Below are 26,739 nucleotides of genomic sequence, written 5' to 3' on the forward strand. Positions count from 1 at the left end.
TACTATTGTACTAGGTATGACTGTGCAACTGCAATAAAGAGTTGTCTTATTCAAGTGCTTTATGTACATCTACGAATATTTGCACTTCTGTAGGATGAAATTATTCCAGGAATTTGTTGTTGACTTGTGTGGTAAGGTACATTTAATACATCTGTGAAAGACTTACAGCTTTGTATTCATTAACATGTACTAAATGACTGGCTGCTGAAAAAATAATTGAATTATTTTCGTTTGTGTCTTGTGTTTGTTTTCTGGTTCACAGATTCACAATTTCCAGATGGAACACAATCCAAAAAAACTGAAATCACTCTGTGAGGCAGTGACAACACAAAGTCCAGGAAAATCCCATCATATGCATTCAACCCCAACAGACATTAAAAACAGTGTCGTGGGACAGCGGCAGCAGACTGACTCAAGTGATCATGATTTCCCTGACCACTGCTCTGAAATTATTGATCTGACCAGTATAGTTCCTAACAAATCCTTCAAACTAGAGTCCCGGGACAAACTTCCAGAAGATTTGGAATTTCGTTTTCCACACATAGACGAAGCGGATACGGTTGTATGGAATCCTGAAGAGGATCTTGTCAGAGCAGATGGTGATGACACAGTCGTGATAACCCTGAATTATGTCAACAGTGAGGATCTCAGACAGGTAAGACCATGGACAGTTGTGGTTGATATGGTTTAAGTGTGACAAAATATGGAAATTTATTAATAATCAAATTCAGTAACTTGCATAGTTCTGATTTTAAAAAAGCTGATCATGCATTCCTGCTTGGACAAAATTTAAGCATGTGTGTTATTTTCTGTAATATTTTTTTGGATCTTAAAAGAAATAACCTACAGTACTGTGAAACACTTGCTCGATTTCTATTAATCAGAATTCATCTCTTGTTTGTTTAAAACTTGATTTTTTTGCAGCAATAATACAACATTTTAAGTAGTAAGAAGTACAAGATCTGATAAAAACCTGTGGAATTCCACTGTAATATGTCTTTTTACTCTTGTAAGTGAGACATGTAGGCTGAAAATAAAGAGGTGTATTTTTGTTCTATTTCTTAAGACCTATTGACATATTTTGCAGACTTTTTAAGAACATTCATGATTTAGAATAGGCCAAGGTAGAAGATTGAAGAAGAGTCTTCTAATCTTGAAGGGTTAAGGTGTCTGTTGTCAATTAATGCAATACTTCCTTCTCAGAATGCCGACACAAATGGATTACCTATGGATGGTTTCCTGCTACCATTGTCTTCAGCTAATGGCTTGCCCACACCCCATATGCAGTCAATACAGGAGGAAGCACCCCAGATTGCACAGGTAAGATGGATCAATTCAGGCAACCATAAACACCTACCTTTACATACTGTAGAGATGCCAAAATTTCATGCTATTTTCTGAGGATATGGCAGTTTGTGGGTCCATTTGAATTAAAAGGATATTGTCAGTTGAGAGACAATTCCAGTGTTTTACATTAAGATAAGATTAAACAGGAAATTTAGTCTTGAAATCAAATTATTTACATAACACAGCAGTGAGACATTGTTTTGGTGTCACTATTGTGTTCTCTACCTATTTTGCACAGAAGTGAGTCTTCTCATACATGTAAAGACCACTTGTATAATTTTCTGTGAGGCATACAAGGACATCCATCAGGCCACAATGTTAATGTTATATATAAATTGTCAGTGCAACCATGGTTTGGGAATGTACAGCCCACTAAAATTAGACAAATAAATTTCAAACTTTTTCAGAACATTAATATTGTGTAATCTGTACAATTCATTTGCATTTCTTATGGAATGTGCATGTTTTGTCTTTTACTCAGGACCATGGACTGAATTTCATCGCACAAGGTTTGCCTTTAGATTCAAGCAACCAACTTTCCCCATCAAATTCAGGAGACCCACAGAGCCCCCTACATGTATCAATTCGCAGGATAAAAGTTGTTGATGATCTTTTGGCTGTATTTATGGACAGTCGCATTCTGAATGAGACTTTAAAGATGAACTTTGTAAATGAAAATGCTGTTGATGATGCTGGGGTGTCAAGGGAGGTTTACACTGCATTTTGGGAGCAATTTTTGGAACAGTGTGAAGGTGAAAATGAACGAGTTCCAAGGCTGAGGCCAGACTTTAGTGAGGCTGAATGGCAAGCAGTTGGGCAGATATGGGTGAAAGGCTTACTAGACCATGGTGTCTTTCCAGTGAGGCTGTCAAGGGCTTTCATTTTAGCTTGCATCCACGGAATGGACTCAGTTGATGTAGACATTCTGATTGCATCGTTTCTCAACTATCTCCCTCCTGTTGAGAGATCAGCTGTTGAGAAGGCTCTCCAAGGCACAATGGATGAAAATGATGAAGAGGACCTGCTTGACCTTTTTACAAGGATGGGTTCCCACTTCCTACCACCTAAGAACAACATGCAGCCTGCCATTGAAACAATGGCTCATAAGGCCATTCTCCAAGAGCCAAAGTATATAATGGATTGCTTCTCCACACCCATGGCACATCTGCAGCTGAAACTGGCAGACAAGGAAAGTGTGTTATCTCTGTATGAGACAAAGAAGGCCACAGGCAAAAGACTAGTGCAGCTATTTGAAACAACAAAATTGATGCTGTCTCACGGAGAACAGACAACGTTTAACCATCTTCAGCGTTATGTTAAAAACGCTGATGAAACCAAAGCTGAAAAAATCCTGCGCTTCTGCACAGGATCTTCTGTGATATGTGTTGACAAAATTTTGGTGTGCTTTAATGCTGAAACTGGGCTCAACAGAAGGCCTGTTGCTCACACCTGTGGAGCTACCCTTGAAGTGCCATGCACTTACAGTTCTTATCCTGAATTTCGCACAGAGTTCGACAATGTCCTTTCCAGCAATTACTTTGAAATGGACATCATTTGAACTTGATGAGTGTACTAATGGTTACAGCTGTAATTGTTATTTGTATGATTATCCTTGAGTTCATAAATTCTGTCTTGTTTCATTTTGTCATTGAAGCATTTGATATATTCAGCCGTATAACAAGCAGTCACAAATTTAATTTTCTGATGGTTTAGTTGTATGTTAGCTCAGATTTCACAAGGACTCTTTATTGTTTAAAATTCTTTGAAAATGACCGCATCTTTAACTTCTGTTGAAAACAAGGTTTGTGTTTAGCGTTAGAGGGACAGATCACATCAAAATTTGCTGTACACATTGTCATTGTTTTCTTTTACTCCTGCCATCAGCCAGAATAAAGGCTCGCTTTTGTTTTAAGTTCAGTGTCCTCTCTCTCTCCTTGTCTGCTTTTGGGTACGTTCTCTCAACACACCTGCATACCCCGCAGTGACACACATTGGCTTGCTGTTTATCCATCTAGAATGTTTTGTCGTGATTTGCCTAGTTTTGGGAGATATTAGCTGTAGAGATCTCTTCCTTGTTGAAAAACTACATGAAGCTACATAAGGTCTACATAAAGACATTGCTACTAAGCATTAAGTACCATGTGAAACAAGAGAAGGGTAGGCTTATACAGTCAATATCTCTAAAATTGGGCAACTCACACTAAAACAATGTGGATTAAGGAATACTACAACTAGCGAACATAAAAATGTGTAAATTTGATTTTAGGGTGAAAAGTCCATTAATATTTGTAAAGAATGTCACTATGGTTGCGAAAAAAGTTATTGAAAGTTAATGATAAGATCCTGTTTACAAATTCTTAAAGCTGATGTGGCCTATAAACATCATCTTGTAACAATAAGTCCTATTTTCCCTTGATTAGCTTCCAAAATGTTTACTAGTTGTTTTGTTAAAAAGCATATTGCCATCACAAGTTATTTTTTTTGAAAGGACTTTGCCATAATGTGACATACAGATGATTCACAATTCTTTAAACTGTCTTATATAATTACAAATTAACAAGCAATGATAATCAGATTTAACAGTTTCTTGGATAAACAAGATTGTAGGCCAGGATTTCTAATTAGATTAAATAGCATATATGGTTAATTATAAAATATTGCTACATTTTTGACAGATTATGCACTTCTGTCTACCCTTCTCTGAAATTAAAGTGCCTGGGAACACAGGCAGTCAATACACAGATGTTGTCGATATGCTTTTGTCATTTGCAATTTTTTAGTTGTCTGTACTACATAGTCCAAAAAAAAATTAGAAATTGATGAGATTTCAGTTTATTTGTCCGGTAGTTCAACAACACATATCATCCTTTCAGAAGTGGTGAGTTTTGCAAAAATAGCATTCGAATGAAATTGCTGTTCATCAACAGAACAGGTGGGTGCAAAGAATTTGTTATTCAGCTGATAAAATAAGCTTCAGATAAATTCAGTGACCAAAAAAGAATGTTTATATCTATTAGAAATTCTAAGAGTTCAAAAGGTCTCAATTTAGTTCTTTATTTTTTCAGTTTTGTTTGACCAACATTAAAAAACTAAAGCTCTTCTGGAATCAGAATAAATAGTTAAAAAAAAAAGAAGCAAAAATGACATGAAATAATTATATTTTTAGCCAGAGAAACTTGAGTTCAGAAAAATGCCAAGGTGCCCCCTCTCAGATTATGATGCCCCTTAGTACCATTTCATGTAGCCTGCCAGTGTGACAGTTGGCGTTATAATATATATAAAGCAACAAGGCATAATAGAATATCTCTTCGATTTTAAACTGTATTCTAGCCAACATCAACAACTAAACATTCCCATCATTAACAAATAGAGATGGTGTAAATAAAAACCAACTCACCATTTAAAAATTATTACAAAATACTCAACATAAACCACCATTATCTGAGTAAACACTGTACATTAAAACTCCTAACACATTAAATTAAGATGTGTCTTATGTTTTGATCCATGTATCAAGCCAAATACACAGTTAAAGTAATTCGAAGTAATACACATAGACATAGAACTTGATAACATTTGACAGAACATTACAATGTTTTTGTGCTAAAGAACACTCAGAATATCATTAACAGGCAGAGACTCCCCTTTATACTTTAGTTCACTGACCCTCCTGGAACACAACAATAAATATTTCTATATAAGATATTCTCATAAATGACTGTGTACTAGAAAGCTTACAGTTTACAGTCTGTTTAACATCCAGAAGTTAGCTTTCTCACATATAGCACAGGTCAATTTTGAGAAATGTTCTCTGCTGCAGTGTATGCAATTTACACTAATGCCATGATGTTCTCTCTTAAATGCATGTACAAGTTCACAGCCTGATATGGGTCTGTTGGTGGAGTCAGATGGGACTCAGTCATGATGATATTGCACAGTTCATATACATCGGGGTCACATGGTTTGGTCAGTCGAAAAACACACTCAGTTTTACACATTTCAACATGTTCTTCTTCAGTGGGGCAAAGGAAGTCTCTTGTCCCGTAGAGCTCAGGTAATGTATACATTACATTAGGTCGACCACTGGGGATATTGATGTTTGTTGATGGCCTGATGGAGTGTGTATTCCAAACCTGTGCAGTGTCATCCAGCTCATCCTGTTAAAAAGAATACAGAAATTTAATAAATGCGATCGCATGTACGTATATACATATACGCAAATCACGATGAGACAACTCACTCACTGAGAGGAAGGTTTCTTATATTTATGCAATTTATTATTTTTAAACAATCATGTGCATTTTTGTAATCATGTACTTTACCTAATGTCATCTGTACAAGTGTTTCACACACTAACTACGGTTACTGTTATGCTGTGATATCTTACATTAGTACTATTAGTCTTATTACTACCTGCTTGGCTCATCTACTCCCTTCATAATAATCAATTTGTTTTATGTCACTGATCATTGTATTTTGTATTTGTAAGTTATTTTGATATCCCAATCGAAATAATTCCAAATTGTAAATAGTTAATATTATAGATAAGAAATTTTCATATGCCATGTCAACATCTTCAACATAGATGTTACTGTAGTCTTGGTTGTTGAGCTCTTCCTTAAGGCGGCCGATTGCTTAAACCTAAATTATAGTATTTACACAATTTTTCATTTCATTTACTCCCTGCTCCTCTCAACCACTTCTCCCTGTCTTGTCTCTTTCTTCCTGCAAGTCTCTCCATTCCCTAAACCTGGCACAGGTCTCATCTCTCACAATACTTCGTGTATTACCTCTCTATCACTTCCTCAGTTTCCTTTATCTCTCACTCACACACGCATGCATCCATACACGCAACAAAACATATTTTATTAACTCACCTGGATGAGTCCCATGCAACAAAACTGAAGGAGGTTTTTGTCCAGAAACCCACCATCAAAGAACCGTTGTCTCTGATGTCTGCAAATAAGGATAACCAGAACTCCAGACACTGGCTGCGAAGAAAACGCCACCAGTATTCAATCCTTTGATTGGCGGTACTTGCTCACTCCAAGTAACTCTCAAGGGTGTCGTTAGGAGCCACGGGCACAAGGAAACGCTGAAAGCCTCTAACATGGCCATTTTCAGTTCCAAGATCGCCCCTCACAACTCTAGGGCAGCCCTTTAAACACTGCACCGCTTCTATGTAATACCCCCCGATCACTTTCGGATTACTATTTGTTGTGTACGCATTAAGCCAGATTATTTTTCTCGAGAAACCGTCAATACTACCATTGATACAGATGCCATATGGCTTCAGTTTGTCGTAGGAGTCCATGTGCCAGATGAAATTCGGCCCTTTTGAAAAATAGTTCCTTCGCCTGAAACGTCTTGCTTGCCTCAGTGCGACGCCTCGGGGATCCAGCTCCTTCAAAACCAAGCGCACATCCTCTTTCCTCACGCGTAGTCCATGTTCCCTGCATTTAGCGTACATCCATCGGTATCCGTGAAGCTGCCCAGAGTACTGCAATTGGTTGTCTATAAATTCAATTCAATTCAATTCAATTCAATTCAATTCAATTTTATTTATATAGCGCCAAATCACAACAAAAGTCGCCTCAAGGCGCTTCATAGATACAGAGAAAAACCCAACAATCATATGACCCCCTATGAGCAAGCACTTTGGCGACAGTGGGAAGGAAAAACTCCCTTTTAACAGGAAGAAACCTCCGGCAGAACCAGGCTCAGGGAGGGGCGGCCATCTGCTGCGACCGGTTGGGGTGAGAGAAGGAAGACAGGATAAAAGACATGCTGTGGAAGAGAGACAGAGGTTAATAACAGATATGATTCAATGCAGAGAGGTCTATTAATACATAGTGAGTGAGAAAGGTGACTGGAAAGGAAAAACTCAATGCATCTTGGGAATCCCCCGGCAGCCTACGTCTATTGCAGCATAACTAAGGGAGGATTCAGGGTCACCTGGTCCAGCCCTAACTATATGCTTTAGCAAAAAGGAAAGTTTTAAGCCTAATCTTAAAAGTAGAGATAGTTTCTGTCTCCCGAATCCAAACTGGAAGCTGGTTCCACAGAAGAGGGGCCTGAAAACTGAAGGCTCTGCCTCCCATTCTACTTTTAAATACTCTAGGAACAACAAGTAGGCCTGCAGAGCGAGAGCGAAGTGCTCTAATAGGGTGATATGGTACTACAAGGTCATTAAGATAAGATGGGGCCTGATTATTTAAGACCTTGTATGTGAGGAGCAGGATTTTGAATTCAATTCTGGATTTAACAGGAAGCCAATGAAGGGAAGCCAAAACAGGAGAAATATGCTCTCTCCTTCTAGTCCCTGTCAGTACTCTTGCTGCAGCATTTTGGATTAGCTGAAGGCTTTTCAGTGAGTTTTTTGGACATCCTGATAATAATGAATTACAGTAGTCCAGCCTGGAAGTAATAAATGCATGAACTAGTTTTTCAGCGTCACTCTGAGACAGGATATTTCTAATTTTAGAGATGTTGCGCAAATGGAAGAAAGCAGTCTTACATATTTGTTTAATATGTGCGTTGAAGGACATGTCCTGGTCAAAAATGACTCCAAGGTTCCTCACAGCGTTACTGGAGGCCAAGGTAATGCCATCCAGAGTATGAATCTGGTTAGATACCATATTTCTAAGATTTTCAGGGCCGAGTACAATAACCTCAGTTTTATCTGAATTAAGAAGCAGAAAGTTAGCGGCCATCCAGGTCTTTATGTCTTTAAGACATTCCTGCAGTTTAACTAATTGGTGTGTATTATCTGGCTTCATGGACAGATAGAGCTGGGTGTCATCTGCATAGCAGTGAAAATGTATGCTATGTCTTCTAATGATGCTGCCTAAGGGAAGCATGTATAATGTAAACAGAATTGGTCCTAGCACTGAACCCTGTGGAACTCCATAATTAACCTCAGTGTGTGAAGAGGACTCTCCATTTACATGCACAAATTGGAGTCTATTAGATAGATATGATACAAACCACTGCAGCACAGTACCTGTAATACCTACAGCATGTTCTAATCGCTCTAATAGGATATTATGGTCGACAGTATCGAACGCTGCACTGAGGTCTAGCAGGACAAGCACAGAGATGAGTCCACTGTCAGAGGCCATAAGAAGATCATTTGTAACCTTCACTAAAGCTGTTTCTGTGCTGTGATGAGCTCTGAAACCTGACTGAAACTCTTCAAATAAACCATTCCTCTCCAGATGATCTGTTAGCTGTTTGACAACTACTCTTTCAAGGATTTTTGATATGAAAGGAAGGTTGGAGATTGGCCTATAATTAGCTAAGACTGCTGGGTCTAGAGATGGCTTTTTGAGTAAAGGTTTAACCACAGCCAGCTTGAAGACCTGTGGTACATAGCCGACCATTAGAGATAGGTTGATCATATTTAAGATCGAAGAATTAATCAATGGCAGGACTTCTTTGAGCAGTTTTGTAGGAATGGGGTCTAAAAGACACGTTGATGGTTTGGAGGAAGTAATTATTGAAGTTAACTCAGAAAGATCAATTGGAGAAAAAGAGTCTAACTTAACATCAATGGTACTAAGAGTAGCTGTAGATAATATTACATCTGTGGGATGATTACTGGTAATTTTTTCTCTAATGATAAAAATTTTATTTGTGAAGAAGTTCATGAAGTCATTACTAGTTAACGTTAAAGGGATGGTTGGCTCAACAGAGCTCTGACTCTTTGTCAGCCTGGCTACAGTGCTGAAGAGAAACCTGGGGTTGTTCTTATTTTCTTCAATCAGTGATGAATAGTAAGATGTTCTGGCTTTGCGGAGGGCTTTCTTATAAAGCAGCAAACTATTTCTCCAGGCTAAATGATGATCCTCTAAATTTGTGACACGCCATTTCCTCTCCAGATTACGAGTCATCTGCTTTAGGGTACGTGTTTGAGAATTATACCACGGAGTCAGGTACTTCTGATTAGAGACCTTAGTTTTCACTGGAGCTACAGTATCCAGAGTCGTACGTAGTGAGGAGGTGAAATTATTAACAAGATAATCAACCTCTGTTGGGGTAGCGTTCAGATAGCTGCTCTGCTCTGTGTTGGTACAGGGCATTGAAGATGATAACAGTGGGTGGATTATATTCTTAAACTTAGTTACAGCGCTTTCAGAAAGACATCTACTTTGATAAAATCTACTCTCCACCGCTGTGTAATCAATTATTGTAAATGTAAATGTTATCAGGAAATGATCAGACAGGAGAGGGTTTTCAGGAAACACTGTTAAATGTTCAGTTTCTATGCCATATGTTAAAACAAGATCTAGAGTGTGATTAAAGTGGTGGGTGGGTTCTTTTACATTTTGAGAGAAGCCAATTGAGTCTAATAACAGACTAAATGCCATGTTGAGGCTGTCATTTTTAGCATCTACATGGATGTTAAAATCACCCACAATAATTATTTTATTTGAGCTCAGAACTAAATTAGATATAAAGTCTGAGAAATCAGACAGAAACTCTGTGTAAGGCCCAGGTGGACGATAGATGATAACAAGTAAGACTGGTTTCTGAGTTTCACAGCTGGGGTGGACAATGTTAAGCATCAGGCTTTCAAATGAATTAAAAGTCTGTCTTGGTCTTTCATTAATTAATAGGCTGGTGTGAAAAATTGCTGCCACACCGCCCCCTCGGCCTGTGCTTCGAGGTTTCTGGTAGTTAGAATGACTCGGGGGTGTTGATTCATTTAAACTAACATAATCATCCTGCTGCAACCAGGTTTCTGTAAGGCAGAGTAAATCAATTTGTTGATCAATTATTAAGTCATGTACTAACAGAGACTTGGAGGAGAGAGACCTAATATTTAATAATCCACATTTCACTGTTTTACTCTTTGGTTCAGATGTGGATACTGTATTGTTCTTTCTTTTTGATTGTTTATGTTTAAGTTGTTTGTTGCTGGTTTTTAGTTTGTTTTTTGTCTTTTTGGAAGCTGACACAGTCTCTATGGAGATGGTTTTTTGGGGGGGTAGCAGGAGGAGAGAAGCTGCAGAGAGGCGTGTAAGACTGCAACTCTGCTTCCTGGTCCCAACTCTGGATAGTCATATTTTGGGGGGTTTAATAAATTTGTCCATATTTCTAGAAATGAGAGCTGCTCCATCCAAAGTGGGATGGATGCCGTCTCTCCTAACAAGACCAGGTTTCCTCCAGAAGGTTTGCCAATTATCTATGAAGCCCACATCGTTATAAATTCAACCAAGACGGCCAGGTCAGAGTACGCTTTGTGGCGAGTGTGTCCCCTTGCGCTAAGAACTCTCTTCAGATGTCTTTCGCTTATATGAAAACTGTGTCTACTGCAAAGCACAGTTTTAATGTCTTTATAGTTTAGTCCAAGCTCAAAGTAAAAATCTATGAATCGCTCAAATGGGTGTGTGTCCTCCATCGCTGTGGTTGTTTCTAAGGTTTCAGTGCTGATTTGGAGGTGTATGGTACAGACTTTTGCGAGATCCCGAGTTTGTTTTGCGAGATCCCAAGTTTGTTTTGCGAGATCTCGCAAACATCCGTCTTAATTTTTTTTTCTCCCATGTCCCCTCCGGGGCTCCGTAATTTTCTGCACATTCCAGCACATAAAATATTTTTTTTGTGTGTGTTTACACTCACTCTTTCAAATAGATGCAAGTAAAACACAGCAGAAAATAAATAAAGTCAAAGACTAGCGGTCCTTTTGCTCTATTTTCACCTGTAAAGCAGGAATAGGGTAGGCGGAGGTTTACCCTGGTGCAGGTGTGCCGCAGCGGTCAGTGGAAGAATCCGCGAGTTTCTCTGTGAGTTTCCCATTACCTCGTAGCACACTCGGTGCTTGCTTGGAAGTTTAGGGGTTTTTTTTTTCGCTGTAAAAAGAAGTTTTCTTCCCATGCACAAGGGACACTAATGTTTTTGTCACTTTTTATGGAATCAAACTTAAAGTAAGGTCAGTACTTCCACGCTTTAAACGCTGCATGCTCATACTCTCTCCCGCACTGGATATATGATCCATTTTTGATCTGCACACAGCTGTTGTCACCAAGGTCGCACTCGCTTACGTCACTGTCATGAGACATTCTCGCAAAAAATCACGGTTTTAGTAACGCAGTAACGCAGCGTTCCTACGGGAAAGTAACGGTAATCTAATTACTGTTTTTGCAATAGTAATCCCTTACTTTACTCGTTACTTGAAAAAAGTAATCGGATTACAGTAACGCGTTACAAGTAACGCGTTACTGCCCATCTCTGCCTATAACAGCTTCAGATCTTCTGGGAAGGCTTTCCAAGTTTACAACTGTTTTTATGGAATTATTGATCATTCTTCCAGAAGTGCATTTGTGAGGTTAGACTGATGTTGGATGAGAAGGCCTGATAGTCTCCGCTCTAATTAATCCGAAAGGTGTTCAATCAGGTTAAGGTCAGGATTCAGTGTAGGCCAGTTAATTTCTTCCACACCAGACCTGCTCATCAATGCCTTTATGGGCCTAACTATATGCACTTATGTGCAGTTACGTTGGAACAGGACGGGATCATCCTCAAACTGTTCCCGCAAAGCTGGGAGCATGAAATTGTCCAAAATGTAGTATGTTGATATGTATGTTGAAGCAACATGAGTTCTGCCACTGGGAAAAACATGCTCACACCATAATCCCCCCTCCACCAAACGTGGCACAATGCAGAAAAGTTCTCCTGGCAACTGCCAAACCCAGACTCGTCCATCGGATTACCAGACGGAGAAGCGTGATTCGCCACTCCAAAAAATACATCGTCACTGCTCTAGACTCCAGTAGAGGTGTACTTTACACCACTGCATCTGGCGTTTTGCATTACTCTTGGTGAGGTAAGACTTGGCTGGAACTGCTGGTCATGGAAACTAATTTCATGAACTTCTCTGTGCTTCAGGGAATGGAGCTAATCTGAAGGCCAACTGAAGATTCAAGGTCTTTAGCAATGGAGTTGGCGACCTGGGCACTACATGTCTCAGCATCTGCTGACACTGCTCTGTGATTACATCCTACCACTTCGTGGATGATTTGCTGCTGCGATCTAAAATGCAAGAAATGAAAAGAGGATATGAGAAGAGAAAACGCCAAACTAGCAAATTAACAGGATGCCATTATTAAAAATAAACACCAGCTACATAATGTGGAGCAAATCAGATATTTTGTGGAACAGATACCAACATCCAGACTGAGGTTAGGAGTTCAGCCGCACACTGCCTGGAAACACTGTGTTTTTCTGACAATAAAAAAGAAGTTGATAGAAAAACAGAACAAAATGTTAATTTAGAGGAAAGATTTTTTTAATCAGATGCACTCAGTGATGCTTCATCATCAATTCTTCATTTGGTGGAGACTTCTCTGACCTTAACTGAAACACTTTTTCACTTCCTTAGAAGGTTTCAGAAAAAAAATTACTTTCTTGGGTAAAACTGACTAAATGCAATAATCATAAAGAATCAAATGAGAACAGAACAAACAGGAAAAAGTAGATAAATTGAAATATATAACATGCTGGAAATTACTGGTAGACTGTAAATAAGACTGATGGATGTAATTTCCATTTTGTATTGCTATATTTTCACTTCACAATATTTTAATAACAATATATATTTGAGCCATTTAATTCAAAAGTTCTTTATTGATTAAATTTGGACTTAAAAACATAAAAACACAAAGACACTGATCAACTACAGCTGTCTTTGTCAGGACATTTGTCAATAAACATCATCCAAACTGAGTTATCCTGGTGGATGAGTTCTAAGAAATTTTCCCCCACCCTGAGTTGTTATGATGAAGGGGCCAAAATGTTTTTGTATCATGTATTTCAGCTCTAAAGTTGCCACCTCTTTAAAAACAAAAAACAAAAAAAAAAACAGTTATTTCCCTATAAAAATGTATTTTTGCTTCATGGATCCAATCAGTTTCACATGGGTTGTAAAATGATATCTGATGTGATGATGTTGGTTTATATTCCTCCAAGATAAAAAAAATAGTCTTAAACCAGTGTTGAATAAAAAATAAAACTGAATAACTGATGTTATATTTTTAGATGTAGCATAAGAGCTTGAAGCAGAGACAGGGCCTCACAATCTTTTTTTTTTAAACTGTAAAATCAGTGTAGCATTTCCAAACATGCAGTTAAGAGTATGTACAATCATATATATAGTTGAAAGGCAAATCATTTCTGGATGTTCATGATGCAAAAACAATAAATCTCTGCTCAGTTTAACACTTCAGCGCTTCCTCCTTGGTATTGTTCATAACCAATGTCAAATTAGATGTAACATTTATTTCATTCATTTTTTGTGATTATTGGGTGTTTCATTTTGAATAAGTATATTTAGAGATGCAGTGGTTAGTAATGTTACCTCACAGGAAGACAGTCGTAGGTTTTAATCTTGAGGTCTGTGGACTCCAGTGTAGTTTGCATGCTCCCCTATTTCTGCATGGGTTCTCTCCAGGTACCCCAGCTATTCTATTCACTTTTTTTCACACACCACCAAATCACAACAACATCATCATCTCAAGGCAATTTTCATTGCAAGGTTAAGAGCCTACAGCAATAAAGAGAAAGCCCAAATAATCAGACCAGGCCATATTTCTCTGGTGACCTAAACGGCCTATTAAAGACCTGCTGCAGTATCTTCAAAACCCAATAGGGGGGCCACAGATTGGATTTGTCCCTGTAAGTCCCTACAGAGTGAAGAATTAGTGTTGGACCACAGAAAGGATTAATAGTGACACCAATAGTTTTTCTTCTTGCTCTCTTAAGTTTCACTTCCTCTTTTTTCACCCGATTGAGCTGTGGCAGTCACAGTGAAGCACAACAAAAAGTCTTCATCTCCGCTCCCCATCAGCTTATCGCTCCGCTGCAGCAGGAAACACTTTATTACCTGCAAATGGTGAGATGATTTTTACAGATACTAAAAAGCTAACCAGACAAAACTGTACAGACTTGTACAGAAGTGTTGGGTTTCCTCACATTTCTTGCTGAATGGTTGTTCATGTTGGATTCAAATCTGTGTCAATTATCTTTCACTTTTTAAGTGTAGTTAAATGTTTTAGAGTTCTTGTCTTTTACAGATTTCTTTTTAAAGACTCAAATGTACTTATCCTAAACATTTTACTGTATTTTTTGTATTTTATTTTATTTTATTATTTTTGTAAGGATTCAATACAATCTTTAAAAAGTTATATCTTCAGTTTGTAGCTTGTCGCTCCACTTAGATGGAAATTCTTCTGAAAGCTTTATTTTATTTTATTTTTATGTTTTGGTTTATTTGTTTTTTTATATGAGGGTCTATTTTTTTGAAAGGTAACTCATATCTGTGTGATCAGGCCCTCCAGTGGCTGAGCTGCAGTACTGCAGTGTTGCTGTTTCTGGTTCACATCACCCCAGCTGACATGCAGTCCTGCAATGGGGGAATCCCTGGGATTCCTGGGATACCAGGCACTCATGGGCCCAACGGCAATGATGGTGCTAAAGGAGAGAAGGGAGACCCCGGTGAGCGCAGACTGCACATGAAGAGAATAAATACTCAATACTAACTGTACACTATATGGAGTGCAGGTTTTCGTTCCTATTACTAAAACATCTATTTAGTCAGAGGACTTCTTCATTAACAGATTTAAAAACACTTCATTGGTGCATTTGCCACGCTGGCCAAAAGATAACTGATTATCTTGTACTTCAGTTTCAATTTCCACTGATATTTTTATGCTGTGTAATAACTGTTTATTTGCATGAGCAGGTGAGGCAGATCATACCATCAGGGGTCAGAAAGGAGAACCTGGTCCAATGGGTCCTCCAGGGCGACCTGGACTGAAAGGGGACCCAGGCCAACCAGGCAGTAGGGGGTTACCAGGTCTACGCGGGCCGAAGGGAAGCCCCTTTGGCCAACAACAATCCTATTTCTCCTTAAAATCTACGACATCATCAGCAGTAGATAGTCCCATCATCTTCAATGGGTCAGTGTGCTGAAAGTTTTAAATCTTCAGAATGAAAAAAGAGTGATATTTTATTTCAGAATTGCTAGGTAAATATAGAAACTACCCAAAGCTAGTGGTAAGGAAACAAAAAGGGAAAAACTGTTTGATTGGATGACAGATGAAGTGACCACTGAGCACCTGATTAACTTAGTTATTCTATTTAAAAAACACTGACTAAAATAGCGGCATATAGTAAAATCTCCACACATAACAAGTTTTAGATTTTTGTTTAAAAACATGAACAGTAAGTAACAGATTCATCAACACTGTGTAACCTTAGTTGAACCATAGACTGTATATGAAAGATGGCAATAGCTTCCAGGTCTGAAAAATGCAGCCACTGCTTAAACTTGCATTCTTTCTACTGGCCAGCAGGGGGTGACTGGTCCAAAAAAATCAGATTAATAGAAAAACGACACTCAGCTCCTTCGATTTATGACCTCATTAAACATCATCCTGAGGTGGTTATTGTTTCAAATAGTGTTTTTTTCAACCCAGTGCTTTTTCAACCCAACAAGATGTTACTCTTATAAAATGTGGTTTTAATTAGAGTAATACACATTAGAGGGGGAGCCGAACCCAAATACGGTATTCGGAAAGGCACAAATACCGTGTTTTTTACGAATATTTATTTTGAACAAATATTTTAAAAAAATATTTGTGTTCGGGAATAAGAAAAACTTTATATTAAAAACCTGAGTTTCCTTATGAGACCGCAGAACATGACTAGATGAGTGAGTGACATGTGAAAGAGGTGACTGACACGCACTGCTCCACACAGCAACAGAAAAGGCTCGAGAAAAGAGTGAACTGCATCGCGATGTTTGCTGAATTTATATTTTTGTACCTTAACTGGGTTCCAGTTTATAACTTTTGTGAAGATTGGGAGATTATGCCATTGCGCTGCATCATTGACGTCTGCAGTTGGGTGCTCTGGTGTTCCTTTGTCTTTACATAGCTCTGTTAGCTCGGTAGTTTAGACAATAGGCTGTTGATAGAGTAACATTAACGTTCGGTTAAAAAGGTTAAAACAATGCTTGTGTAGTTGTCACTCATTAACTTAGCTGAAACTCCCCACATGGATTTGGGGAACCGAATAGAAGAATGTTGCTGCTGCTGAGCCATCTGGCAATGACGTTCAATGACGTTCCTTGTTACATGTTCATTGCTGGATTTATGGGAAAACATCAACTAATATTGCATATCCATAATTATTATAATGGATATAATTAAAGAATACTTACACTATAATGTTTGTTAAAAGTGCAACGCAAAAAAAATGGATTTTTACGCATTTTTAAAAAAAAATATTACTCGAATACAAATACAAATACTTTTCCCTCCTCAACAAATACAGATACAGATACAAATACCGGCTGCTTTGCACATCTCTAATACACACATTGCTATAAATAAAAAATAACCACAGCTCTTTGTTTTGTAAGAACTAGCATAACTCAAAACTTAAAAAAACAGAAACACAAACTATCGTTGTTGATCTGTAAATCTCCCACAGACCAATTTTGGCTGAAGAGAATGAACCGTTTCGAGGAGAAGGACTGACAAATGATACAACTTACATCTGCACCAACAGAGGCATATATTTCTTCAGTTACCACATCTCAGGAAAGTATAAGGTGAGTATGAATAATTTATTCTTGTCCTTTCTGCCAAGTTCGTGTTTGTCCTTCTCCTTTTTAGTGTTCTAATATTGTATAGATTAAACTGCTGTCATGTATCCTACTCAACTTTCAAGCTCAGTACTTACAACTCAAAGTATGAATATTAAAAGCCTCATAATAATTCCACCTGATAGTAAAAGGGAACAGTATCCACAATGAGAACATTGATATCAAATTTTTTCTTTTGCCTCACTATATTTGAATTCTTACTTGAAATTAAATATTTCTACATTAACAAAAAAATACTTCATTCTGGATTTTGATTCCAAATTGGGAAATATTCAGAAAACTATAAATTAATATGCATTATCAGGGAGGGGAAACTACAACAACTCCAGTGATCAAATTTCATACATTTTGATAGGTTTGATTGTTTGATTGTAAAAATCATTGTTAGAAATGATTGTTAAACATTTTGGAAAAAGCCTGTAAAAAAAAGGATTTTTTTTCTCCATTACTTTATTTCTACCTGTCTTTAAACCAATCTTTGTCTTTTATATTTTTGTATTTCCTCATTATGTTGGAAAATAAATGTAAAATACACAAATCTTTTAGAATATAAAGTTGCGACGATTTCCATGATTTCTATTATTTACAATATTGTTTGTTTTTGTATTATTTAGATTCTTACAAAAACAACTTTAGTAAAGTTTATGTAAAATGCAGTCACACCTCTTGAAATAATTCTTATATAAGGAATGCTTGTTTACAATCTTATAATAAATAAAATTTCTGTGTGTGACTTGTGATCCTCTAGGTGTGCCTGAAGTTGGAGAAAAATGGTGTAAGTGACATGGAATTGTGTGACCAGAATAATGGGTTTCTGGTCGTCTCTGGCACGGCAGTTCTGGAGCTGGAAGCTGGCGACGTGGTCTCGCTGAAGACAGTCAAGACGAACACCATCCTGACAGGCCAGGCCAGCGCCAGCACCATATTCACTGGCTTCCAGATCTTCCCAACCTCCTAAATCTGCAGTCTCCACAGTTTAATAAATTACAAACCTTCTGGGACAGTTAAAGGGACTAAATGATGTTTGTGTCTTCTTTAACAGAGCAAAGACTATCCACATTTGTAAAGGTTAGCTCTGTGTTGCAGAATTCATCCCATTACACTAACCACAAATCATGTTTTACTCATGCATGCATTTTTCACTGGTTTACAGGAGTACGGAAACACAGTAAACAATTCCCCAGTTTTACTTCACTGTGTCTGTAGTGTTTTGTTAAAGGTCCAGTGTTTACTGCTTCCACATTAACTGATATGGAAATCTTACAATAATGTGTTTTAAGCTTGTTTAGTTCTTTTGTTTAATTATAAGTTTAAGTCTATGAACACATTTAATTTTAAGCTCTTCTTTCACATGCCCTCAAAGTTTAACTTTCTTTACTCATAAAATTACTAAATGTTACTTTCATGATGTTTTACTATTATCAGATATTTTACAGGTTTACATGACTAGCAAATTCTTCCCTCTTGTGGTCAAATGTAAACACTCAAATACAAATGTTTTTCATGTCTGCTGTGACACATCTTAAAACAGAATGAATTTTGTTAAATGTATCAGAATCAAAATATAAGTGACAGTAAACGATGAACAGTAAATTGTTGCTGATTGAATCTGGGTAAGTGTTTTTTGACAAGTTATCTTTCAAGGTTAGCTGCTTGATATTAATTACAGTGATATGACTCGTGACATCAGGCACTGGCCATTGACTACATATAAGATGGAGCTTTTGTGGCATTAGTCAAGCTTCAAGGTGGATCCCTCTGTGAAACTGAGGGATGCTGTACTTTTAAAATGAAAACGTGAGTACCAGCTCTCATGGGCATCATAATTACAACTAATGATAAACAAAACAATGATAGTGAATTCAGTGAGACCTAAAACTAGAAATTGAGACCACAAACGCATCAGAAATGTGTTTACTGAGATCATAAATCAGCTGAGCCGCAGCATCATTCCCTCATGGACGTCTAAATGCTCAGGCTTCTTTTGGCAGCCCAATAAGTCGCCTCCTCCGGGCCATGAGAAACAAAGCAGGTCACAGTGGGTCGATTTTTCAGACACCATCCATCTTTTATCTGTGAAAAAAATATTTTCCCCCTCCTCGATTTCATTATTTGTTTGTTTGTTTGTTTTTTGCATATATGTCAAACTTTTTTTCAGATTATTATACACATTTTAATATTAATCAAAGATACCCCCCTATCGGCATAACTTTGTGTTGAACATTGGGGTTTGTGTGTGTGTGTGTGTGTGTGTGTGTGTGTGTGTGTGTGTAAATCTGGGTAAACTCCTCGATGATGAAACATGCAGCTATTTTGCTGGTAATACCTGAAATTAGTAAATAAAATCAACAGCCTATTTATGCAAGATGATTCATAATTTTATCGGGGGGGGGGGGGGGGGTATATTGGTTGGGTGTTAATATGGGGGGGTCATAACCCCCCTAACCCCCCTGGAAATTACGCCCCTATTCCCCCCCCCCATGAGTGAAATCATAATTTAAAAACTGCAGTTTGTAGATTCTGTATAGAGTCTACTTCCTCCACAAAACAACTGGTGAAAGTGGTTTTGTGAAATTGATTTAATGCACTTGTGACAGGAGTTGCAGGATTACAACATTCACTGTAAGATCAAACAATGTACGTGATTAATTAACAAAAAACACACACAGCTGACCTTATGAAACACAAACGCCTCAGTTGCAAAACACTCAGAGAAGGACCTTTAGTTAGAAATTATACTGATCTATTATTCTTTTTTTCTTCTGTCATATATGCTCTTACATAATTATAATGAAGGAACTGACCTCCCAGCCCATTGTTCCTTCAGTGGGCTGGTTTCAGTCATTATGCAAATGTACTGTTTATAAGATTGGGGAAACCTGCAGTCAGCTGAGACTAAAGAAGTCACTTGGATGAGTGACAAAACGTTTCTCCCACTGAAAACGCTACGTCCAGATGAACAGAATCAACTTTTGGAGATGCTCTTATTTTAAACGTGGCCAGACTGCTCTAAATGCCTGCTTGGTGTCAGGCAGTCTTCTTTATAATTTTGGCTCAGCATGAGCCATAACAGATAGGATCCACTAATATGGTCAGTTCATCTTAAGCTCCACTCACATTCTGTGTATAAGCAGCAGCAAATCAGAGGAAAGTTTCCTTTAAGCTGAAGAAGCTGGGCAACTAGTTTCAGACAGATGATAAACTGAGGAGCTGCACCAAACCCCAATAAAAGTTAAAGAAGGGTTATGTTGTACTGTGAGTCATGCACTATTTGTACAGTCCAAGAGCAACTATGGAGCACGAAATGAGCAGAAAATATAGTCTTTAAATAATTATGTTTAATTAGGAATCAATACTAGCCTGTGCTGTGTAACATTTCCTCTGGTGGCTCATTGGAATACACCTAGTACTCAGGTTTCAGGTGTATAAAGGTCAGTTGCTTCTTCCGGACTCTTTCCAGGCAAGATACTCATTAAATATCCAACACTTGGTATCAGGTTATTAGACACTTAACCCTACAGCCATGTGCATCGTAAACAGACAGCATTACAGGAAGTACTGGATTTCAGGATGGATTGATGGGCTGCATGTGCACTTTTTATTCCCATCACCATATTTCCTGACAGGACATTTTATCTCATGATAAATATGACCACTTACAGGTGTACTCATGTATCAAAGATTTGTTTTGTCTTTTGTTTGATAGGAAGTCAAAATCTAAGTAGTTCAACACGTACTTTCGAAAACTTCTAAAACAAACAGAAAAAAAATACGATTTTTTTTTAAGTAAATGAGTTTATAATACCAGGAAATCCCCAAATCACATTAGCCTGGGGTTATAGTTGGACATCTGTTGGCACGATTGCCTTTGAAGTGCTCTTTACCCTCATTAAAGAGCAGCCTCTGGTATGGGGTAACAGAACCTCAGCCTAGGGTGTCGGTGGCTGCTGGGCGGCTGAATACCCCGTTCTTTGCATAGAAGGTGTTCTTCACCAAGGATGACCTGGCGCTGGATGGAGTTCTGTAATCTAGCGTGTAGTCACCTGTGGATAAAGGAAGATTACAATAATCTGAAGAATTACAAATGTGAGCGGAAAGCATCTACAGATCTACAAATCTGTGGTGGCAGACTGGAACTGAGCACATTCACAGTAAAACCTGTCTGAGTTAATCACAGTCATGGTGTGAATGTTGTTCAGTTAAACTAAGTCTGACACTGGCCCAGTGACCTCCACAGGCTGGACCCAGTGATGCACTGAATAACATTTAGTTAATAAAAACTCAACAATTTCTATTACTACAACTGGAAGAAATTGACCTAATAACAAAAATCTGAAAAATATGATTTTGTATGAGTAGAAGCTGATAAGGTAAGCTAGCAAAAAATGTGCAGAGAGGATTATCGCTTTAACTTTTTTTCTCTACGTTAAGGCAGGACCTTGTGTTTTTCTTTATTTTCATCATACATATATACTGTTTCAGTGGTGGATGTTCATATTAATCACGGCCAGAGTTTCAAATAATCTGTTCAGCACATGTAATCTCCCTGCATCAAAACCTCAGCTTTCAGACTGCTCTGAATACTCTAATTTACTTTTTTCCCCTCCTCTTGGATCTGTATGATGTTTGCGAGAAAGGTGGGACATGCCTGATATGAGGCACATACCTCTGACTGTGATCAGACTGAAAAAAAAAAACACCTTGCATTGTGTAACCTTTAAGATATTTAAATTCCAAATAGTGACTATAGTTTAATCAGTCACTGTTACAGGATCTCCTGGTATTAAAACACAGGATTACTACCGAGGTTATAGTACATACATTTTTGATTCAACAAAGTTTATCTTTCTAAAGTTTATGCATCATTTTACAGTCACCACACCACAGGGGGCAGATTGTGACTCCATCGTACCAAGCCTCCAGCCATAATCCCAGGAGGAGAGCAGGGGAAAGTTAAACTTCTCCTCAGGTTTAATGTGTCCACGTCTGTGCAAGTACAGAGTTCTCCCTTTGCCCTGCAAAAGACACATAGATTACATAAAACTTCACTTTTACAAAAATGTAGGAATATAGGGATATACTGAATAAAATTACTAAAATTATAAAATGGCAGGGTTTATTTTATTATAGCTAATTATCTTTCTAAGTATCTAAAAGGATTAAAGAGGACATTCATCATGGCTCCTGCCACAGCAGATACTTGCAGCTCACTTCACTCAGTTATGCTACAGTCACGCTGTAGAAAACTGGAAATTGTGGCACAACCAAAATATTGTGAACTTGCAGTCTCATTGCCTTTGAAACGGTTGATTTGAGCACAGGGACAGGTCTGTGACCACTTATGAGTTGCTATCTTCTATGTGTTGTCAGCAAGATGGAGTCAGCCCAACAGAGAGAGGTAAGTGGAACAGAGAGAGGTAAGTGACGGAAGTGACGGACAAGGTAAGCGACTCATGTTGTAACTGATGTCAGACCCCGGAGATTTTTGTGGAAAATTAAAGCGAATGGTAGTTTAGAATTGAACAAATTCCTTTAAGCTTCAGTATTACCAAATACACTTATCAACTGTCTTATAACTAACAACATTTGTCTAAATCATCTCCAACACCCTGGAGAATAACGGGGAGAGTTTAGAGGCTCTCCAAGATTACATCGATCAGTGCTTCCAGGATCTGGTAATGAAGAAGGCCCAGAGTGCATCTTCCCCGGCCAAATCGGAGACACCGCCGTCGAAAAGATGACGCCCAGCAGATTCCCCTGGCATAACATCGCCAGCCGGCAAAGATATTGCCAACATACTGGAGTCAATCGACAAACGACAAACTGCAAGTCCAGTTTCGATGCAAGGCTGCCCTTGGTGGAGATTCCTCACCGGGAATTTAAGTCCTTGCAAGAATCCCTGGAGTTCAGCCAGCAGCAGGTGGAAACGCTCGCTGCTGAAAATGCCACGCTAAGGGAGTCGGTGAAATGTCTCACAGACAATGTTACCCAGCTAAATAGAGAAAATAAAAAAAATAAAAGAGACAGTTATTGATCTACAAGCTCGTGGCATGCGTGATAATCTTGTATTTTCTGGTATTCCAGAAGCCGCTGGAGAAGACGCGGAGACTACGGTGAAAAGCTTCATCCAAACCCACGTGTGGGGGTGCCTACTGGGGTCAGTGGGGGAGCTGGCCCCAGGGAGGGGTCACTTGCCCCTCCCTTCCTTCCCTCCCCATCTCCAGCTGCCTCCCTCTTCCCGCTCCACCACAATCACCCACACATGCAGGGCCTTGGGGTAAAGGTGTGTCACCAGGGTGCAGGGGAGGCATCCCCCCCTCTGTCTCCTTCTGGCTGCCTGTGCCTCAATTTTATCTCACAACTTAGACATTCACATTACTCACACTCTCATAACACATACATATAGGATCTTGGGGGTGGGCACGCTACACGGTATCCAAAAGACCATCAGGGTGTACAACCTCACCCCTGGCGTCGTTGCCCACCTCTCAATTTTAAATACATGTAGACATTGAGGGCTATCAGGAGGGGCTATGCGCTTACCTGCTGCTCTCTGGCAGGTAACTCCATGCCCTCCTGGGTTTTAAATGCACCTTAGATGGAGGTGCCTATCTCCCCCACCACCACTTCCCCTGCCAGTGGCAGACGCCCTCAGACATCGGTGCGTTGGTGGTTCTTTGTGTCCGGGGATGGGCGTCCGGGTACACACCGGCTCACTCCTTGGTGGCTGCTTGTCGGGGCCTGGAGCCTGGGGCTCGCTCGGGCCACTTCGGGGGTGGGGTGCCCTCAGCCTCTCGGCCTGGGGCTTGGTCACTCTGGCACAGCTGGCTGCCGGCCAAGCTCACGGGCACGTCACTGCAACCCCCCCTGGCTTCTGCTCCGCGGCTGCTGAGTGACCCCTCATCTGGGGCTCTCCTCAGCTCTTTCTGGGATAGTGACGCGGCTGCCCCTCTGTTGGTCTTCCTTGGTCTCTTGTGTTCTGAGGGCCTCTGGATGTCTGGAGTTTTGATCTCCTCCATACCTGCTTCATGCCCTGGAGGACGGGGCTGTGGCTCCCCACACCCTCTAGCACAGAGGTCAGCAACCCTAGGCACGCGTGCCACAGTTGGCACGCAAAGGGTTAACTGATGGCATGACCATAGCTGGACTGGCCATCGGGCATACCAGGCATTTGCTCGGTGGGCCGATGATTTTTTTTGTAACGGTATAAACAATGAAAGGTGGTGGATTGGCCAGATGCTGGCCGGTGTGTAAAAATAACTCAGTTGTTTGGTGGTGGCTATGGCGGAGCTTCCACAGATTCAGTAAAATTAACAAGTGGAGGCCAGCAGGTGGATGAGGGAGAGGTGAGACCCAAAGAGGAGAGACCCGAGGCAGCCGCTGGTCCGAGTGTGAACTGAACTTCAGGTAAGAAGTTATGACCTGCAGTCCATCTGGGTCAGATATAAACCGAGTTTAGGTGGAGTTTATTTTCGTTGTGCTGACTTTTTACAGTCAGTTGCAATAACTCGTACTGCGGGAGCTAGCATGACAGTTTCTATACAGCTGGGTCGGTGCTATGATGTTACTGATAGTGAACTTTATTTTATTCATAAGGTTAGTTAGTGGAGTTGCCAACCGTCCCATACAAACGGAATCGTCCCGCATTCAGAGAAATTATTGCGCGTTTCGTGTTGAGCTGAGAAGGGACGCAGTTTGTCTAGGATGGAAAAAGACACAAAGGTGGATTTATTCTGTCTTTATGCTGCACAGCTGCCTCTTCTTCTCTCATTCTCTTCCCCTCTCTCTCCTGTTGCTACTTTAATCATGAAACTGATCAATGAGCAGCTCATCGGCTTTTCTCTCTTGTTTGTTTATCGCCCACTTTGCGCCAGAAAGAGGAAACTGCCGGTTGTCGCGCTAAACAGCAGCACGTTTAAGATTTATCAGCTGTTGTTAGAATTTATTTAATATTAATTTCTAGTATCAGCTGATGTTTGCTGGAGCCACAGCTGTAAAACCTGCTGGTCATGATATCGGTTTGTATATCTGGTGAGTGGGAAACATGAAGATGAAACCAGGAGACGTCCTTACTGAATCATCAGAGCTGAACAGGTGATGGAGAAACAGGTTTACCTTTTAGGTGACATGAATGAGTTGAAGGGAAGTTATGAACTGTTTCTGAGAGACAAATAACACCAGGATCCTTTTCTATGTAGCTGACAGCTGGTAACTGTGCAGGGGCGGATCTGGCAAAGTTTTGCCAGGGGGGCCAGGCGGGGCATTAACAGGGAAAGGGGGGCACAAAGAAATACTTTCTTATTCTCATTTAAAATGTCTGGCTGTTATTAAATAATTATCTGAATCTTACAACCAAAGTTTTTATCTGACATAAAATGTATAGAAATCATACATATACCAACAAGACTGTACATCACTGTCACAACAGCGTTTGTTTTCATTCAAAGGCTTAATGGCTTTAATACCTGGTGGGCCGGTCTTTAGTCAAGCCTGGGCTGTTTTTTTGTCCCAGTCCAGCCGTGGGCACGACACGCAGTGAATTAATCTGAGAAGGTGCATCAAAAAATAAAGGACCGCGCCAGCGGTGCACATCGCAAATCAGCTCGCATAGATACATTAGTTGTGCCTCTTCTTAATGACGGTATCTTAGCTAACAACCCCAACTACCAGATTCAACTTGTAATTGGCTAAAAATAACTTAGCCTACTGGTAAGAGGGACGTTGTTAGCTTTCCATATTCCGACACTTCAAAAGCTTCAGGAGCTTTCCGCTGAAAGCAAAAGTGATGATATTTATATTTAAATGTTTAAATGTTAATTTTATGAAAGAGAGTTTGACTTTCAAAGTGATTCTTACATGGTGAGAGGAGTCCTGATACAGAGCCTCTCTGGTGTGGGGCGAAACCGGCCTCATCAGAGGAGGCACACTGAGCTGCTGTTCACCTCCCACAGAACACACAGGAGGAGGAGAAGGACGACGAGGAAGAAGGTCGCTCTGCTTCTCAGTAGTCCTGGCAACAAGAGGCACAACAGCCCTGATGGAAGATAAACAGAAAGTTAATGTTTATTTTCATGCGTGTGTAATGTCATGGTCGCTGGAATCTGTCATGTTTCTGAGGTTTGGACTTTTGGTTAATATTAAATCAAGTCACGTTTATTTATGTCCCACATTTAAGGCCAACAGACGGTGACCAAAGTGCTGCACAGCAATCATCTACAATGTTGGTTAATATTAGTGTCACATTCATGCCTAGCTACCCCCAGTAGGTTTAGTCTAATTATGTGGGTCTCAGTAACATCAGATAAATCTGCTTTTACCCAGACCATGAAAACAAATGATAGCTGAGCACATGTGGATACTCAAGACAACTAAGGTTTTAAATCTTCACTCTTCCACTTTAATATAAATGAAAGGGCTCACTGAGGGTCAGCAGGTATCTTTGGCAGCTGTGGCAGCTGTGTGGGCTCTTTACTGTTGTTCCAGGGATTGTAGCAGGATGGGTAGAGTTTGGCATAGCGGCTCCTCCAGGTTAAACGGGTCAACATCTCCTTCTTGATCTGCTCCCTGTAAGAGTTCTGGCTCTGAGTCGTCAGCAGGTCGCGCATTTCCTGCCCGGAAAGCCAAATTTAGTGTGAGAACAGCTAACACAGACGCACAAGTTACTTTCGACATTGTTTTTCTGAAAGATTAATAGTTAACACATAGAACTAGAAGAAGCCCTCTCA

At 39.6% G+C, this 26,739-nt stretch overlaps 3 protein-coding genes and 1 pseudogene across 4 annotated transcripts; 2 read left to right on the plus strand and 2 right to left on the minus strand.

Moving 5' to 3' along the window:
* Positions 1–262: 262 nt before the first annotated feature.
* On the plus strand, positions 263–3,361 carry LOC146387404 (uncharacterized). 2 transcript variants are annotated; one of them, XM_084929007.1, is made up of 3 exons: positions 278–655; positions 1,204–1,320; positions 1,829–3,361. In XM_084929007.1, the coding sequence occupies exons 1-3, from the start codon at positions 278–280 to the stop codon at positions 2,903–2,905; spliced, it is 1,572 nt and encodes a 523-aa protein (XP_084785133.1). In that variant the 3' UTR covers positions 2,906–3,361. The 2 variants fall into 2 exon arrangements, with proteins under 2 accessions (XP_084785132.1, XP_084785133.1); XM_084929006.1 differs by lacking the exon at positions 1,204–1,320 and having other exon boundaries at positions 263–655.
* Positions 3,362–4,822: 1,461 nt separating this feature from the next.
* On the minus strand, positions 4,823–6,811 carry LOC146387405 (uncharacterized; annotated as a pseudogene).
* A 7,270-nt stretch (positions 6,812–14,081) lies between these two features.
* On the plus strand, positions 14,082–18,622 carry c1qb (complement component 1, q subcomponent, B chain). The gene is made up of 5 exons (XM_084929008.1): positions 14,082–14,236; positions 14,673–14,838; positions 15,086–15,302; positions 16,840–16,960; positions 17,763–18,622. Exons 1-5 carry the CDS (start codon positions 14,234–14,236, stop codon positions 17,970–17,972), a joined length of 717 nt encoding a protein of 238 aa, XP_084785134.1. The 5' UTR covers positions 14,082–14,233; the 3' UTR covers positions 17,973–18,622.
* Positions 18,623–20,938: 2,316 nt separating this feature from the next.
* LOC146387407 (protein SPMIP1) lies at positions 20,939–26,619 on the minus strand. The gene is made up of 4 exons (XM_084927232.1): positions 26,435–26,619; positions 25,871–26,048; positions 21,927–22,029; positions 20,939–21,057 (listed from the first exon to the last, which is right to left on the minus strand). The coding sequence occupies exons 1-4, from the start codon at positions 26,617–26,619 to the stop codon at positions 20,939–20,941; spliced, it is 585 nt and encodes a 194-aa protein (XP_084783358.1).
* Positions 26,620–26,739: the final 120 nt, after the last annotated feature.

The sequence above is a fragment of the Perissodus microlepis genome, chromosome 5 (assembly GCF_051167445.1).
Source record: "Perissodus microlepis isolate ML-2025 ecotype Zambia chromosome 5, ASM5116744v1, whole genome shotgun sequence".
NCBI lineage: Eukaryota > Metazoa > Chordata > Actinopteri > Cichliformes > Cichlidae > Perissodus > Perissodus microlepis.